Source organism: Physeter macrocephalus, chromosome 4 (assembly GCF_002837175.3).
Source record: "Physeter macrocephalus isolate SW-GA chromosome 4, ASM283717v5, whole genome shotgun sequence".
Classification (NCBI taxonomy): domain Eukaryota; kingdom Metazoa; phylum Chordata; class Mammalia; order Artiodactyla; family Physeteridae; genus Physeter; species Physeter macrocephalus.
This window is the reverse complement of record NC_041217.1, coordinates 5007130-5022531: the sequence shown is the minus strand read 5'-3', so window position 1 is coordinate 5022531 and position 15402 is coordinate 5007130. Positions and strand designations below refer to the sequence as shown.

The 15402-nt window shown below is 41.2% G+C and overlaps 1 protein-coding gene across 1 annotated transcript in view; it reads right to left on the bottom strand.

The window, feature by feature from the left end:
• The window catches only part of ASPM (assembly factor for spindle microtubules), a 72582-nt gene that overhangs the window by 43767 nt on the left and 13413 nt on the right, over positions 1–15402 (bottom strand). Inside the window, exons 4-8 of the mRNA XM_024130691.2 lie at positions 6111–6215; positions 5573–5719; positions 4010–4255; positions 3666–3733; positions 433–574 (exon numbers count right to left, since the gene is read on the bottom strand). Coding sequence (XP_023986459.1) covers positions 433–574; positions 3666–3733; positions 4010–4255; positions 5573–5719; positions 6111–6215 — 708 coding nt within the window. The remainder of the gene's footprint in view (positions 1–432; positions 575–3665; positions 3734–4009; positions 4256–5572; positions 5720–6110; positions 6216–15402) is intronic.

Here is a 15402-nt window from a genome sequence, read left to right as displayed (position 1 = left end):
TATATTCCTACTAAGGATTCTTGAGATGTGTTTTATATTTTAAAGTCAAATTATCTTGGAATTCTTTATAAGATTATAAAACTCCTTATATTTACCTTTTTTTTGGGCTGGGTTGGTTGCTTTGTTTTGGCAGGGGGAACGTAAATTGGTGCAGCCACTATGGAAAACAGTATGGAGGTGCCTCAAAAAACTAGGACTAGAACTACATATGATCCAGCAACTCCACTGCTGGGTATACACCCAAAGAAAACAAAAATGCTAATTCAGAAAGATACATGCACCCCAATGTTCACAGCAGCATCATTTACAATAGCCAAGAGATGGAAGCAACAACCTAAGTGTCCATCAACAGACGAATGGATAAAGAAGATGTGGTATGTACATAATATAGAGACATACAGATGTATCTGCAGTTGAGGCAGAACCACTTACCATCTCCATATAGATGAGGAACGGTCGGGTGCCTATACTCGGCTGCAATATCAGGATTCCAAAGCAAGCGATTCAGAATAAACATTGCCAACCCTGTGACATCACTGTTGTCTTCCAAAGGGATGAGTTCTCCGTATATTGTCTAAAAAGAAATTCATGCTAAAGTTGGGACTGTGTCATCTCTAAGGAGCAATGGGATGCAAAAGGGGAAAGACAGACAATGATGTTCTAAGGAACTGGCGCTGTTCTACGTCCTAGATAGTATGGGAATAACAGGAATATTTGCTACAACTCTTTGGACTGAACATATATGTTTTGTGCAATTTTTCGTGCGTATAGTATATTTCACAATGAAAGAGAGACGAAAGCTCATGACTAAGACAAATTCTTAAAAATCACGTGACAAGTAATATTTACATCTTAATTTTTTCCTTTAAGAACTATCAAATGTTGGCCTGTTGTTCAAATTTAATTATAACCGTCCCACAGAGTATATCATGCAGGTACAACAGACACGTAAATAATTCTAAACTTTCTAATAGTTAACAAATGGAAAACCATCTGTAAACCATGGTTTTAAACCATCTGGGACGTTCAGATCTGTATATAATCAATGATTAAAATATGTCATTAATTTAACATCAATATGATTATTATTCACGATTTTTAAAGCAGTTAGAAAAAACTAAAAATATATCAAATTATATTTTATAACCTTACGTTGACAAAACTAGACAAAAGCATGGAAAAGTATTAATATCTGCCAAAATACAGAAATTTTATCTTTATCTACTTTTTTTTTTTTTGGCCTGTGATGCTTTTTTAAGATCCTCAAAGGTCACGCCCACTAGCAGAACCCTAAGGTGTGGCGTAAGGTAGAATGTTTTGTCCACAATTATTCATCCCCCCCTTCCCTTTAAAAGGTCCTATTCCCAACAAATGGCATAGACTTGCTGTGTCTCTTGTGAGAGAGCAAATATTTCGGCCTCATTTGTGTCTGGACAGATAATGCACTTTGGCCAGAAATATGGTTGGTAGTGATGCACACCGTATGTAAGCAGAAGTTTTACTTTTTATTATTATTATTATTTTTTTTTTGCGGTACGCGGGCCTCTCACTGAGAGACGAAAGCTCATGACTAAGACAAATTCTTAAAAATCACGTGACAAGTAATATTTACATCTTAATTTTTTCCTTTAAGAACTATCAAATGTTGGCCTGTTGTTCAAATTTAATTATAACCGTCCCACAGAGTATATCATGCAGGTACAACAGACACGTAAATAATTCTAAACTTTCTAATAGTTAACAAATGGAAAACCATCTGTAAACCATGGTTTTAAACCATCTGGGACGTTCAGATCTGTATATAATCAATGATTAAAATATGTCATTAATTTAACATCAATATGATTATTATTCACGATTTTTAAAGCAGTTAGAAAAAACTAAAAATATATCAAATTATATTTTATAACCTTACGTTGACAAAACTAGACAAAAGCATGGAAAAGTATTAATATCTGCCAAAATACAGAAATTTTATCTTTATCTACTTTTTTTTTTTTTGGCCTGTGATGCTTTTTTAAGATCCTCAAAGGTCACGCCCACTAGCAGAACCCTAAGGTGTGGCGTAAGGTAGAATGTTTTGTCCACAATTATTCATCCCCCCCTTCCCTTTAAAAGGTCCTATTCCCAACAAATGGCATAGACTTGCTGTGTCTCTTGTGAGAGAGCAAATATTTCGGCCTCATTTGTGTCTGGACAGATAATGCACTTTGGCCAGAAATATGGTTGGTAGTGATGCACACCGTATGTGAGCAGAAGTTTTACTTTTTATTATTATTATTTTTTTTTTTGCGTTACGCGGGCCTCTCACTGCTGTGGCCTCTCCCGTATGTAAGCAGAAGTTTTACTTTTTATTATTATTATTATTTTTTTTTTGCGGTACGCGGGCCTCTCACTGCCGTGGCCTCTCCCGTTGCGGAGCACAGGCTCCGGACGCGCAGGCTCAGCGGCCACGGCTCACGGGCCCAGCCGCTCCGCGGCACGTGGGGTCTTCCCGGACCGGGGCGCGAACCCGTGTCCCCTGCATCGGCAGGCGGACTCTCAACCACTGCGCCACCAGGGAAGCCCAAAGCAGAAGTTTTAAAAGGCATTGCATGCTTCCCCCGAACTCTCTTACGTTTTACCTCTGCCACAAGAAAGCTTTGCCCCAAATAGACAGGTTCTACTTTAATTGAGGTTCTGGAACTATTTGACATGTGAAAGCACTGCGAGTTGATACGTAATTTTCTAATTAATCTTTCACTGAAAGAAATAAGAAATTGAATTGAATTTCAAATCAACTGAAATAAGAATTAAAGTGAGAAGGCTTAGCAAGGACACTGTCGAGCTGAGTGACCACAGTAGGCTTCTTATTCATTGCCCCAATTCCTTGATAAATAGCCAGATTATTGTAAAGATTCCTTTCAGTACCAAAGATTTTTTTATTCAAAAGCCTAGCAGTAATTGAAGCAAGAATGAGATATCCCACATGACAAAAGTAAAAAGCCTAAACAAAATATGAGTACACCAGTAAAAGACGAAAGGAAATGGAAACACTGAGGATTGTAATAAAAGAATATTTTTAAGAGTCAACTCCTAGTGGCTTTCTAATTCAGTTAGTTTTAACATTCTAAATATTACTGAACCATGCACCATGTGAAAAACTCAAATTCCGATGACGTTTTCATGAGAGGTGTTCCATCAAAATGGTTCCAAAGGCATCAGACTGGTGTAGATTCCAGTCCCGACCAGTCATTGGCATTCAGCGAGTCACTTAACATCTGAGCTTCTGTTTTGTCAGTGAAGTTGAAATAATAATACATACCTCACTGGGTTTTATAGAGATTTAAACTAGGAAATGTAGTTACAACACCCTGGTATTGTCATTGGTAAATGCTCAGAGAGGAGCTAACTATACTTGTTATTACATCTGGGACCAAATTATATATTGTATATATTAAGAAACCAACAGGAAAATTGCTATATAACAAAATGGCAATAAAATATAATGATGGGGTCTATTAACCTAATGAGCATTTATTAAGGGACCTTAAATTTCATACTGAAAGATCAATTAAGCTAACCAAATGACTTTATAAGTGAAACCATCATTTTACTAAAGAGTCTTTTAAAAGTATATAATAAAAAAGACGTTTCTTTTTTCAAAAACTGAAAGGTGTACTTACCTCTAGGCCGATTCGTAGCCACAAAGGATTATATGACAACAGCCAATTCAAGACTTTCTGCCGTTCTCCTGGATTACATGTGAAAAGCAAGTAAGGTCAGATCACTAATCAAATAGACAGTAAATAAAATTTCATCGAGAGAAATCAGTGGCCAAAAAGGAAAATCGCATATGTGAAATAAGTTAAAGTATACTTCCACTCTTTAATATACGTACATGATCACATTTAAGTTTGTGAAATTTTAGGCCACAAAGTGAAACCATGTACATATATTTGACTCTGAAATAAAAAATTTCTAGAGTGTTTTTAAACAATTAATCTCAAGATTTCTATAATCTTCTTACCCACATCTTTCCAGAGGTGTCTGTCTTTTCGAACAATTAACCGCCTAGCTTCAATTTCAATTTCAAGCCTTTTCATAGCTTTAACCATTTTTTCAGAAGTAAATAAGCGACACGCAGCACGACGTAATCTATTCAACCTGCAGCGAGCGGTGTAAGCTCTGAGAGACACTTCATCCTTGGTAGGAGCTCTCGGGACACTTATTTTATGTTGATTCTCTACTCCCAAAAGAAGAGTGGAAGCATTTACTGGGTAAAAAGGAAAGAAAGAATGTTTCTGGTTAAACAATATTTATATACATTTTAAAACCCAGCAATAAATGCAATTGAAGATGGCCAAGACAGAACCTATTCCCCCGCCCCTTCCAGCTTGCTTTTTCTCTTTCCCACCTCAAAATAAAGGTGTCACCATTCACTCAGAACCTTAGGCCATCCTATCATTGCGACCTCTTGGCTCTGCCTTCAAACTGTATCCCAAGTCTAACCATTTCTCACAACCACTACTGTCCAGGTTCCAACATGATCACCTCTAACCCAGACTAATGGGAGAGACTCCCTGACTGGTTTCGCTGCTTCCACCCTCTTTATAAATTAGAATGCTAAGCTGCTAAAGAATGTGATTTGTTAAAATCAGTTAAATTTTGAAATGCAATTTGAATTTTTATAAAGCACATTTTTTTCTCAAAAAGAGAACTAAAAATCATGCTTTGTTTACTTTTGGAAAATAAAGAAAAGTACCTCAGAGATCACCTAATCAAAGGGCCTTTTAATGTAAAATTCCCATACACACTTCTCTGACACCTACAGACCAGTGTCTGCTGGAACACCGCAGCAATGGAGAAAGCATCTTCCTAAAGTCAGCCTGGGTGTTGCTTTGGCAAATTAAATATTTTAAAAGGTTTTTCCTTATCTTGAGTAGAACTGATCCCTATAACTTCCATGGGAGAACAACCCAAGTGAAGCTTCCTTCTCTCAGGAGAAAACTCTTTAAATATTTGAAGGATACCATGTTTCCATTCTGTTCTATACTTGAGTTTTTCTCTTTTCCAGAACAAACATGGAAATATTTTTTAAATTCCCCATATCAACTGGTTTTCAGAGCCCTCATAATTGTATACTTGTCTACAAACTTCTTAAACTGAGGTACGGTGGAGACAACATTCCTAAAGTGATCAGGCTACACAAGACTTAAACTGATTCACCAGGACATTACACTTTATTAATGCAGCTAAGACTGAACTGGATTTCTAGGCAGCCATGTCTCACTGTTAGTGCAGACTGAATCTGTACTAAAATAAAACCCATTCACTGCAAAGGCTAGAAATCGAACTGGCTGAGGAGCAGGAAGAGAAAGCAAAAGAAAAAGTAAAGTTTGGAACTTTCAGCACAAAATTCCCTAAAAATTCTCACCCGCACAATCTTGAGCATTTGTGTTAACGGTCTAGTGAGCCATGCCATTAACTACAATATAATAAACATGTATAACTAAAGAATGAAAAATCACGTTAAAAAACTACCTGTTAAAACAAAAGTATTATTTAATTTAAACATTAACTAAATGTTTACCTTCAGAAATATTTGTTTTTACAGTGAAGTCATCAGGAGTTAATATAAAATTTAGCCACCAGGTAAAGCCCTGCTCCTGCTTTTCCTTCCAGCGTTCATCATAAAATATGTTTTTTGCAGCAAACGGCATTGGGTGTCTAGGAATACCTAAGAATACAATCAGGTTATGGCATAAGAAATTTTCCTTTAAATTATTATACAATCTATAGCAAAAGACCATTTTTACCAGCAAAACCACCTTTAAAACACTGAACAGTGTTTGCTTTTTCACTACTTGCTAGAAATAGTTGGGTATAAAATGTAGTCAAAGTAAAAGAGAAAAAGTATAGCAGTACCTCCTGTTTTTTAAAAAATCCCAAGTAAAGTGAGTCAATTTCATTGAACTCTGGAAAAATATCCTGTTATTTCAATACACACTTTAACAATTCTTCAAAGCTTTTATTTGACAAAAAAGTATCAATTCATTTCCATTTGAAATGCAAGTAATGCTTCATTCCATGTCAGTTTTTCATAGACTTTAAAGATATTAAACACTTGCCTGTTTTTAGTGGTTTTATGAAGGTCAAATTAGATTGTGCCACAGGAACAATGGGTTTTGTCTTTTTGTTTGTTTTAAAATTAGGAGTTCTGTGTCCTAAAGAATCTAAAATATATGAGAAAACAGAACAATAGCATTAAAAAAATGAAATAAATTCTGTGAATGAACTGTTGTCAAGCTAAGATTTGGGCTCTCCAAAATCATATCTGTTTAGAAAATGCTGAATAAACACTATGTGCCACGGTATGAACTCGGGTAATAAAGCTTATGTCTGGAAGTTACAGACCAGAAACTACAATATATTTTGTGTCTACAGAAGCTAGGGTTCAGATTCAACCAGTTCACTGTGTGTGTATATACAGCAGAATCCGTGCTAGGTGCTGAGAATGCAGAATGGAAAGATGTGGTCCCGGCCCTCAGGAAGTTCTCGGTCTAGTACAGATGTGTAGAAAGAATCACAATACACTACTCAAGGAGAACTACACATGAGGAGTCATGGGAGAAGGGGAGGGAGAGCTAAGTCACCTAAACGGCAGGACAGCCTCCTGGCGGGAGTGACCCTGAGCTGACCCTGCAGTGGGCGTGACACACCGGGAACGGGGTGGGGGGGGGGGGTGGCTTCCGCTGAACTGCAAAGTGCCCGGAGCAGTCACCACCAGACATCTATGAGAAGTGCACTTTTATTATTCTCTACTTTTTATGGAATCAGGATACTGGAGCTTAGAGCAACTAAGCCACTTGGTCAAAGTCACGCATGCTAGTAGGTGGCAGAGCTGGACAGTATAGCTCCAGAGCCTGCACTATTATTCAGTTAGAAGTACCTGGCGGGCCGGTGAAGGATTAAAGTCCAGGCAGTAACACCATCATATATATTTCAGAAGACAGAATGGACAATGGACTGAAAGGGGTCAGGACTAGAGATGGAAGCCGAAAGGAAGCTATCCCAGGGGCCTAAGTTAGCTATGATGAGAACTGAAAGGAACACGGAAGCAGCGGAGACAGATTAGAGAAGAGTTATTTTCACAGCAGAACTAACAAGGCTTAATGCCAACTGACTAGGCAAGTGATGGAGAATGAGAGCCCCGATGGGTCCCCGTGCCTCACCCCGGTGATGAGGGAGATAGTGGGTGGTCCCTACAAATAACCTGTCTGAATGCAGTTCACTCCCTCAGAGGCAGGTTTCACACCAGTTTGCGTTGCTGCCCGACACAAACAAGAAGCCGATAAAGGCAGAGGAGGGAAAGCTAAGGCCCGGGGCAGAATCCAGCCCACGGCTGCTTGTGTACAGTCTGCAAGCTAAGAAGAATTTTCACATTTATAAATACTAGTTGAAAAAGAAAAAAACCCTCCAAACAATTATATTTCATGACACATGAAGATGATACGAAATAGTCACACCTGTTCATTTACACATTGTCCATGGCTGTTTTCCCTTCCACAATGGGAGAGCTCAGCAGCTGTAACAGAGATCATATGTCCTGCAAAACCTAAATATTGACTATCTGGACCTTTAGAGAAAAAGTTTGCTCAGCTTTGATTTAGAAGAATTGCAAATCTACGCCAACTGTCAAAATAAGGAGTATGACCAAATTGTTACATAATAGTTATTAGGTTATAAGGGTCTTTGCATTTTAACATATTTAAAAATAAAAACATGAGGAAAAGTTCCTCATTCTGAAGGCTTGCAAAAGCTGGCCCCTCCGCCTAGAACCATTTTATTCTGTGGGAACCTTCTTTGAACGGGTCTCACAGCTTCTTGTCAGTCACGTAAAGTCAAGTGAAGTGCCCCCACTTCTGTGCTTTCGTGGTTCCCTGTGCATAGCTCAAAGGACTGGGAACAACTTGAGGAAAGGAATGATACCTTTCTCCTTGTATCCACAGAGCCTAGAACAATGCATAGGACATAGTAGGTACCTTATCAAGGTTGAATAAATGCATCTTGAAAAACTGACTTCTTTTTCTGCTCTCCTGGGTTTGTCAGAATAGAAAGAAGGCAGACACCCTTAGTGAGTTACCATGCTCATAAATCAGATATCCAGTGTGTGCAATTCTCTTTAAACCTTGCAAAGAGGCTCAGCTCAGCTAGGCGGGCACCTCAAACAAACTGCAGGTTCGAGTGTCAACACATCAGTGGTTTATTTGCTCATTCATTCATTTACTGTGTCATTCATTCATCATTTAGTGTACACCTTGTAGGAGGTCAAAACAGGTATGTTCCTTACATTCAGAGAATTTGTTATCTGGTCAGAATATTTCTATAGGAAATAAAATGATGGGAGCAAAGAAATGGAGTTAACAGGTAGATACAAGATATCTCATTTGCTGCATTCAAATTTGCTAAGGGAATATACATAGAGGAAAAAGTCACCAGGGAATAAAGTACTAGAAATCAGTGAAAGACTTGAGTTAGTGACAAAACAACATATATGAAAGTTAATAAGAGGATACATGGTCAGGAACAAGATAAGGAGGCCCACTCCCATTAGTATTATTCAACATAATCTTGAAAATCTTAGCCACAACCATTAGGCAAGAAAAAGAAAGAAAAGCCATCCAAATTGGAAAGTAAGAAGTAAAAACTGTCACTGTTTGCAGATGACATGATGCTATATATAGAAAACCCTAAAGACACCACCAAAATACTGTTAGAACTAATAAATAAATTCAATCAAGTTGCAGGACATAAAATCAATATACAAAAGTCTGCTGCATTTCTATACACTAATAACAAACTATCGGAAAGATTCTTACTACATCAAAAAGACTAAAATACCTAAGAATAAATTTAACCAAGGAGGTGACAGGCTTGTACACTGAAAACTATAGGACATTGTTGAAAGAAATTGAAGAAGACACAAATAAATGGAAAGATATTCCTATGTTCATGGATTTGAAGAATCAACATTGTTCAAATGACTATACTATCCGAAATCTACAGATTCAATGCAATTCCTATCAAAATTCCAATGGCATTTTTCACAGAATGTAAACAAACAATCCTAAAATTTGTATGGAACCATCACGATAGACCCCAAATAGCCAGAGCAATCTTGAGAAAGAAAAAAGCTGGAGGCATCATGCTCCCTGATTTCAAACTAGATTCAAAAGCTACAGTAATCAAAACAGCAGGATATTGACATAAAAACAGACACATATGGGCTTCTCTGGTGGCGCAGTGGTTGAGAATCCTCCTGCCAATGCAGGGGACACAGGTTCGTGCCCCAGTCCAGGAAGATCCCACATGCCGCGGAGCGGCTAGGCCCGTGAGCCATGGCTGCTGAGCCTGCGTGTCTGGAGCCTGTGCTCCGCAACGGGAGAGGCCACAGCAGTGAGAGGCCCGCGTACCACACACACACAAAAAAACAGACACATAGATCAGTGGAACAGCATAGAGCCCAGAAAAAAACCCATGCACATATAGCCAATTAATTAATGACAAAGGAGCCAAGAATATACAATGGGGAAAGAAGAGTCTCTTCAATAAATGGTGATGGGAAAATTGAACAGCCACATGCAAAAAAATGAAACTAGACAACTACCTTATACCATACACACAAAAAATAACTCAAAATGGATTAAAGACTTAAATGCAAGACCTGAAGCCATAAAACTCTTAGAAGAAAACATAGGAGGGGGGTAAGATCCTTGACATCAGTCTTGGCAATGATTTTTTTGATCCCACACCAAAAGCAAAGGCAACAACAGTAAAAATAAACAAGTGGGACTACATCAAACTAAAAAGCTTCTGCACAGCAAAGGAAATCACCAACCAAATGAAAAGGCAGCCTACTGAATGGGAGAAAATATTTGTAAATCATATATCTGATAAGAGGTTAATATCCAAAATATATAAAGAACCCATACAATTCAATAGCAAAAAACAAACCATCTAATTAAAAAATGGACAGAAGAGCTGAATAGACATTTTTCCAAAGAAAACATACAGATGGCTAACAGATAGATGAAAACATGCTTACATCACTAACCATCAGGGAAAGGCAAATCAAAAGCACATTGAGCAAATCACCTCACACCTGTCAGATGGCTGTTATTAAAAAGACAACAAACAACAAGTTTGGAAGGGTGTGGAGAAAAGGGAACCCTCGTTGGTGCAGCCACTATGGAAAACATTATGGAGATTTATCAAAAAATTTAAAACAGAGCTACCAAATGATCCAGTACTTCCACTCCTGGGTACTTTCTGAAGAAATGAAAATAGTACCTTGGAAAGACACATGTTCACAGCAGCATCATTTACAACAGCCAAGGTAAAAATAACCTAAGTGGTCATCGATGTTGTATACATATGCCATGAAATATTAATCAGCCATAAGAAAGAATGAAATCTTGCCATTTTCAACAACATGGATGGATCCTGAGGATGCCCTCAGGTGAAATAAGTCAGAGAAAGACAAATACCATATGATCTCACTTACATGTGGCATCTGATGGAAACACAAAAACAAAAACCAAACTCACAGGGCTTCCCTGGTGGTGCAGTGGTTGAGAATCTGCCTGCCGATGCAGGGGACACGGGTTCAAGCCCTGGTTTGGGAAGATCCCACATGCCGTGGAGCAACTGGGCCTGTGAGCCACAACTACTGAGCCTGCGCGCCTGGAGCCCGTGCTCCTCAACAAGAGAGGCCGTGACAGGGGAAGATCCCACATGACGTGGAGCAACTGGGCCTGTGAGCCACAACTACTGAGCCTGCGCGCCTGGAGCCCGTGCTCCTCAACAAGAGAGGCCGTGACAGCGAGAGGCCCGCGCACCGCGATGAAGAGTGGCCCCCGCTCGCCACAACTAGAGAAAGCCCTCGCGCAGAAAGGAAGACCCAACACTGCCAAAAATAAATAAATAAAATTTTAAAAAAAAGAAAAGAAACTTGTTTAAAAAGAAAAACAAACTCACGGATACAGAGAACAGACTGGTGGTTGCCAGAGATGAGACTGGGGGTGGTGGTGAAATGGGTGAGGGGGTCAAAAGTTACAAACTTCCAGTTATAAAGTAAGTCCTGGGGGTGTGATGTCCATTGGGGCGGCTGGACAAGACTGCGCTGTGTATTTGAAAGTTGTTGTGAGAGCAAATCTGAAAAGCTCCCACATAATAAGAAACAATTTTTTATTATAATTATGTATGAAGAGAGATGTTAAAAACAACAACAAAAGAGGATACCTGGATGGAATGGCAAGAGTAGCATGGCTAGAATGTTGTTGAATAATAAGACAGCAGGCTGGATAAGGGGAGGTCACATGAAGACCATCTTAAATGACAGAATAAGGAGCTTGGAAGTCATGTGGTGACAGCAGAGGGCCACTGAAGGTTCTGAGGCAGGAAGCAGGTAAAGCCACGTACTGGACCCCAAGTGCCTCGAGCTAACTGGCACATCACAAGTTTGAGGCTGGTGGATCTCCAAAATTGTCATCCTTGGTCAGTGCCCAAAATAAAAACCTCATGTCTACCTGCTCTCTCTCTTACTCAAATCACAGTAGGTTAGAAAGATGTGGTAGAACATGTACGTTGTAGACAGGGAGACCTGAGTTTAAACCGTGGCTCTATTTTAGGAGCTTTTGTGACCTTGGGCAAGTTACTGGTCCTTTTGAGGTTGATATAAGGGACTTAGAGAAGGAAGGCATTCTATATAGAGGGGACAATTAACAGCAAATACCCTGAGGGAAGAGAATGTTGAAGGGTCAAGGATAACAAGGAAGCCAGGGTGACAGAAGCGAGAAGCACAGAGAGGAACGACGGAGGTTGGGGGGCGATTGGGGCAACACAGACCTTACAGGGCCCTGTGCATGCATCATCAGTGTAAGGGCTTGGCTTCCAGTGAGATGAAAGGTCATCAGGGGCATAGTAACGGACAATGTTAGAATCCACTTAACAAATATTTGAAAAGTATCGCCCCGGTTGCTAAAATAGACTCCAGGGTGAAAGCAAGATCTGTTAGGGGGCTTGCAGTGTCACAGACAGGCTCGGACGGCGCCATCAGAAATGGTGAGAAGTGATCCAATTCTGAATGTATTGATACTTGGAAGGAACAGAAGACAGGATTTGTTGATGGACTGAATTTGGAATCAGGCAGACTGTGTGCATTTATAGAGAAAGGGTAGGAGAGAAACACACTTAGGGACAATCCCAAGGTTTGGAGCCTGAAATGAGAGGAGGTCATAACAGAAGTGCTGTGTTGGGAGTGATACACCAGGTACACGTGTCACGGGAGTGGGGACAGCAAAGGGCTGGTTTCGGACAAATTAAAGATGCTCATTACACAGTCAAGTAGAAATAGTAGATGTTGGATAAATGGGTCTACAGATTAGAGGTCCATCCCAAAGATATAAAATTGTGAGGCCTCCATGTTTAGATAGCATGAAAGCTGTGAGATGGCCTGAGATCGTTAAGGGGATGAGTGAAAGTATGAAAAAGGTTCGGTGACCGAGTCTTCGTGTACTCCAAGGTTGAGAGGCTGGAGAGACACAGAGTGCTCCACAGAGAAACCTGAGAAGCAGCCAGTGCCGCGGGAGAAGAACCAGGAGGAAGTGGGGATGGCAGGATAAAGCATTTTGAGAAGAAAGAGATTCAAAGCATCAGTCTGCCTAATAGTTCAAGACGAAGACTGAGAAATAACCACTGGACTCAAAGTGTGGATGTGATAATGACCCCGACTGGAAAAGTTTTAGTAGAGTCATCAAAATCTGGTTGAAGTGGTTTCAGCAAATAGGAGAGGAATTGGAAACAGCTAACATAAGCAACCTTCAAAGTGACTTTTTTTATATTAGAAAGCACCTTTTAATTCAAGCACAGTGTTTACCCAGGAAAGTATACAGAACTCAGTGAACTCTCACAAAGTGAATACCTAGGTTCTTTCAAAGAGTTTTGCTTAAAAGAAAGCAGAAGAAAGGAGCAGTGCCTGAACGAGTAAGTGGTCAGTAAAAAGTCTTTGTTCCTTTAGGAGTTGGGGGTAAGAATGGCACATATGTGTGTTAATCAGAAATGACCCAGTAGGGAGTAAAACACTGGAGATGTGGGAGAGAGAAGGCAGCTGCTAAAGCAACGTCCGTGTAGTGGGTGTCGGGCTTTTGGTGCCGGTAGAGCCCGGCCTCACTGGGCATGCAGACCTTTCAGGCTGTAATAGGAGGGAAGGGAGCAGTGGATGAAAACACAGCAGGGCGGTAGATGCTGCGGAAGTTTCCCTCAGTGAGGTAGGAAGCAGGTTGGGCGAGGAGTAGAGCGCCAGCTCCAGAGCCTCCTGCCCAGGTGGTACCCCAGCCCGACCACTTTCCACCCGCGACCTTAGGCAAATTACTCAGCGTCTGGATGCGTAGATTTCCTCATCTTAAACATGTTTTCATGACAACATCTACTCAGTATGATTGCTGTAGGTAGGTATGAGAGGAGGTAATAGCAAAGCACTTACAGCTGGGGCCGCGGAGAATGCCGTCAGTAAATGTTCACTGCTGTTATCCGTCCTGAGCAGAGGAAGGAGGTGCCCGAGACAAAGGGAGGGATGAGATAGGCTGTAGCGGGGCGACAAAGTCAATAAGCAGGAAGATAGAGCCAAGAGGAGCTACGGGCTTCACAGCGGATAGTGGTCATGAATTTAAAGACCAACCAGCAAGGTTCAGGCACAGAGCAGGCAGACTTGGACGGGGATTGGAATTTGCCAGACAAGTACAATGAACGTAAGAGAGGTGAACGAGGGGATTATGAGGAACTGTGGAATCCAAGCTGAATAAGTAAGAAAGTGAGGATATAATGAGGCGAGGGTTGGGGAAATGCAGCTGGATTAGCTGGGTTCTAGAGAAAATGCTGAGATCATAGCGAGGGAGATGCCTTTAGGACAGTGTGGCCCAAGTAGGCTGGAACTAACAAGCCAGGTTATTGAAAGGCTCTCCTGCAAGGATCTTGAAATCATAAAGAATCACCGTAAAGTAGTAGTTTTGGAGAAGCTCTCGTGAGCCAAATGTAAAAATCTCGAGTTATCTCTCACTGTAACAAGGAGAACTCTGGGTGGGATAGTATGAAAAACGAACTTCAAGCTGTTTGTTGCTGTTTGCTTTCTTTTCGTTTTGTTTTTACGGAAGAAAGGAGAAGCAATAGTCTGGAAGCAGATATGAGACGGCGGGCGGTCCATTGTCCCACCGAGAAACTCCAGGTCAGAGGAGCAGGAGAGAAGACAGCCAGTGCTGGAGAGGGTTGCATGAAAGCAGTGTTCTCGGGGGAGGGCCAGGCTCGGCGTGGGAACAGGAGGGAGTATCCAGAAAAGACAGGTGCTAAGGAAGGGCAGTGAGTCCACAGGGCACAGACCCTGTGAAGAGCTGCGGAGAAGGAGTGGAAGATGGTTCGAGTTAGGCGGTGTGCAAAGAGAAATGAGATAAAATACAGAGGTGGGATATTTCCTAGGAGTCCTAGAGCTCTTTTAAATTACCTGTCCAATAACCTGTGTGGTTTGTTTTCATGTGGGGACCTTGATTGGCATCTGAGGGAACTGGGGTTAAAAGGTCATGATGGGGTGGGCTTCCCTGGTGGCGCAGTGGTTGAGAGTCCGCCTGCCGATGCAGGGGACACGGGTTCGTGCCCTGCTCCGGGAAGATCCCACGTGCCGCGGAGCGGCTGGGCCCGTGAGCCATGGCCGCTGAGCCTGCGCGTCCGGAGCCTGTGCTCCGCAACGGGAGAGGCCGCAACAGTGAGAGGCCCGCGTACCACAGAAACAAACAAACAAACAAACAAAAAGGTCATGATGGGATTGGTCCTAACAGTTTTCAAGGCAGACAGTGGTAGGACGGCTGTGGGCACTAGGGAAGGAGCGGCGAGGTTTTCCCCAAAGGAAGGAGGAGCTCAGGTGCCCTGTCTTCATCCCTAAATAAGGGCCGAGTGAAGGCTGGGTAGAATGAGGTCCCCGGAGCACGGGGGGTGTAAAGGCCTCCTCTGCATCCCCCCAGGTGGTGTGATGGGGCCAGGCATTCACTGGGTCCTCCCATCAGGGCCTGGACTCAGGTGAGGCACGTAAAGTACAACACTTGAGGCAGGGGCCAGGAAACTCAGTCATCAAGTATGTTAATGCAATATTTTTTAAAAATCAAAATTAATGCAGAAAAGTCACGATGAACAAAACGTTAAAAGTTTAGAAAAGAATGAGATCACAGTGATTGCAGAATTCAGCCCTGCACTATGTTTGCTCCATCTTCCACTAAGCAAATTGGTAAATGAAAAGTACAAGTAAATTCAAGCTTATCGATAGCAATTTACTAAACCAAAAGAAGCAGAAAATATGCCCTGCATAGGTATACTTTC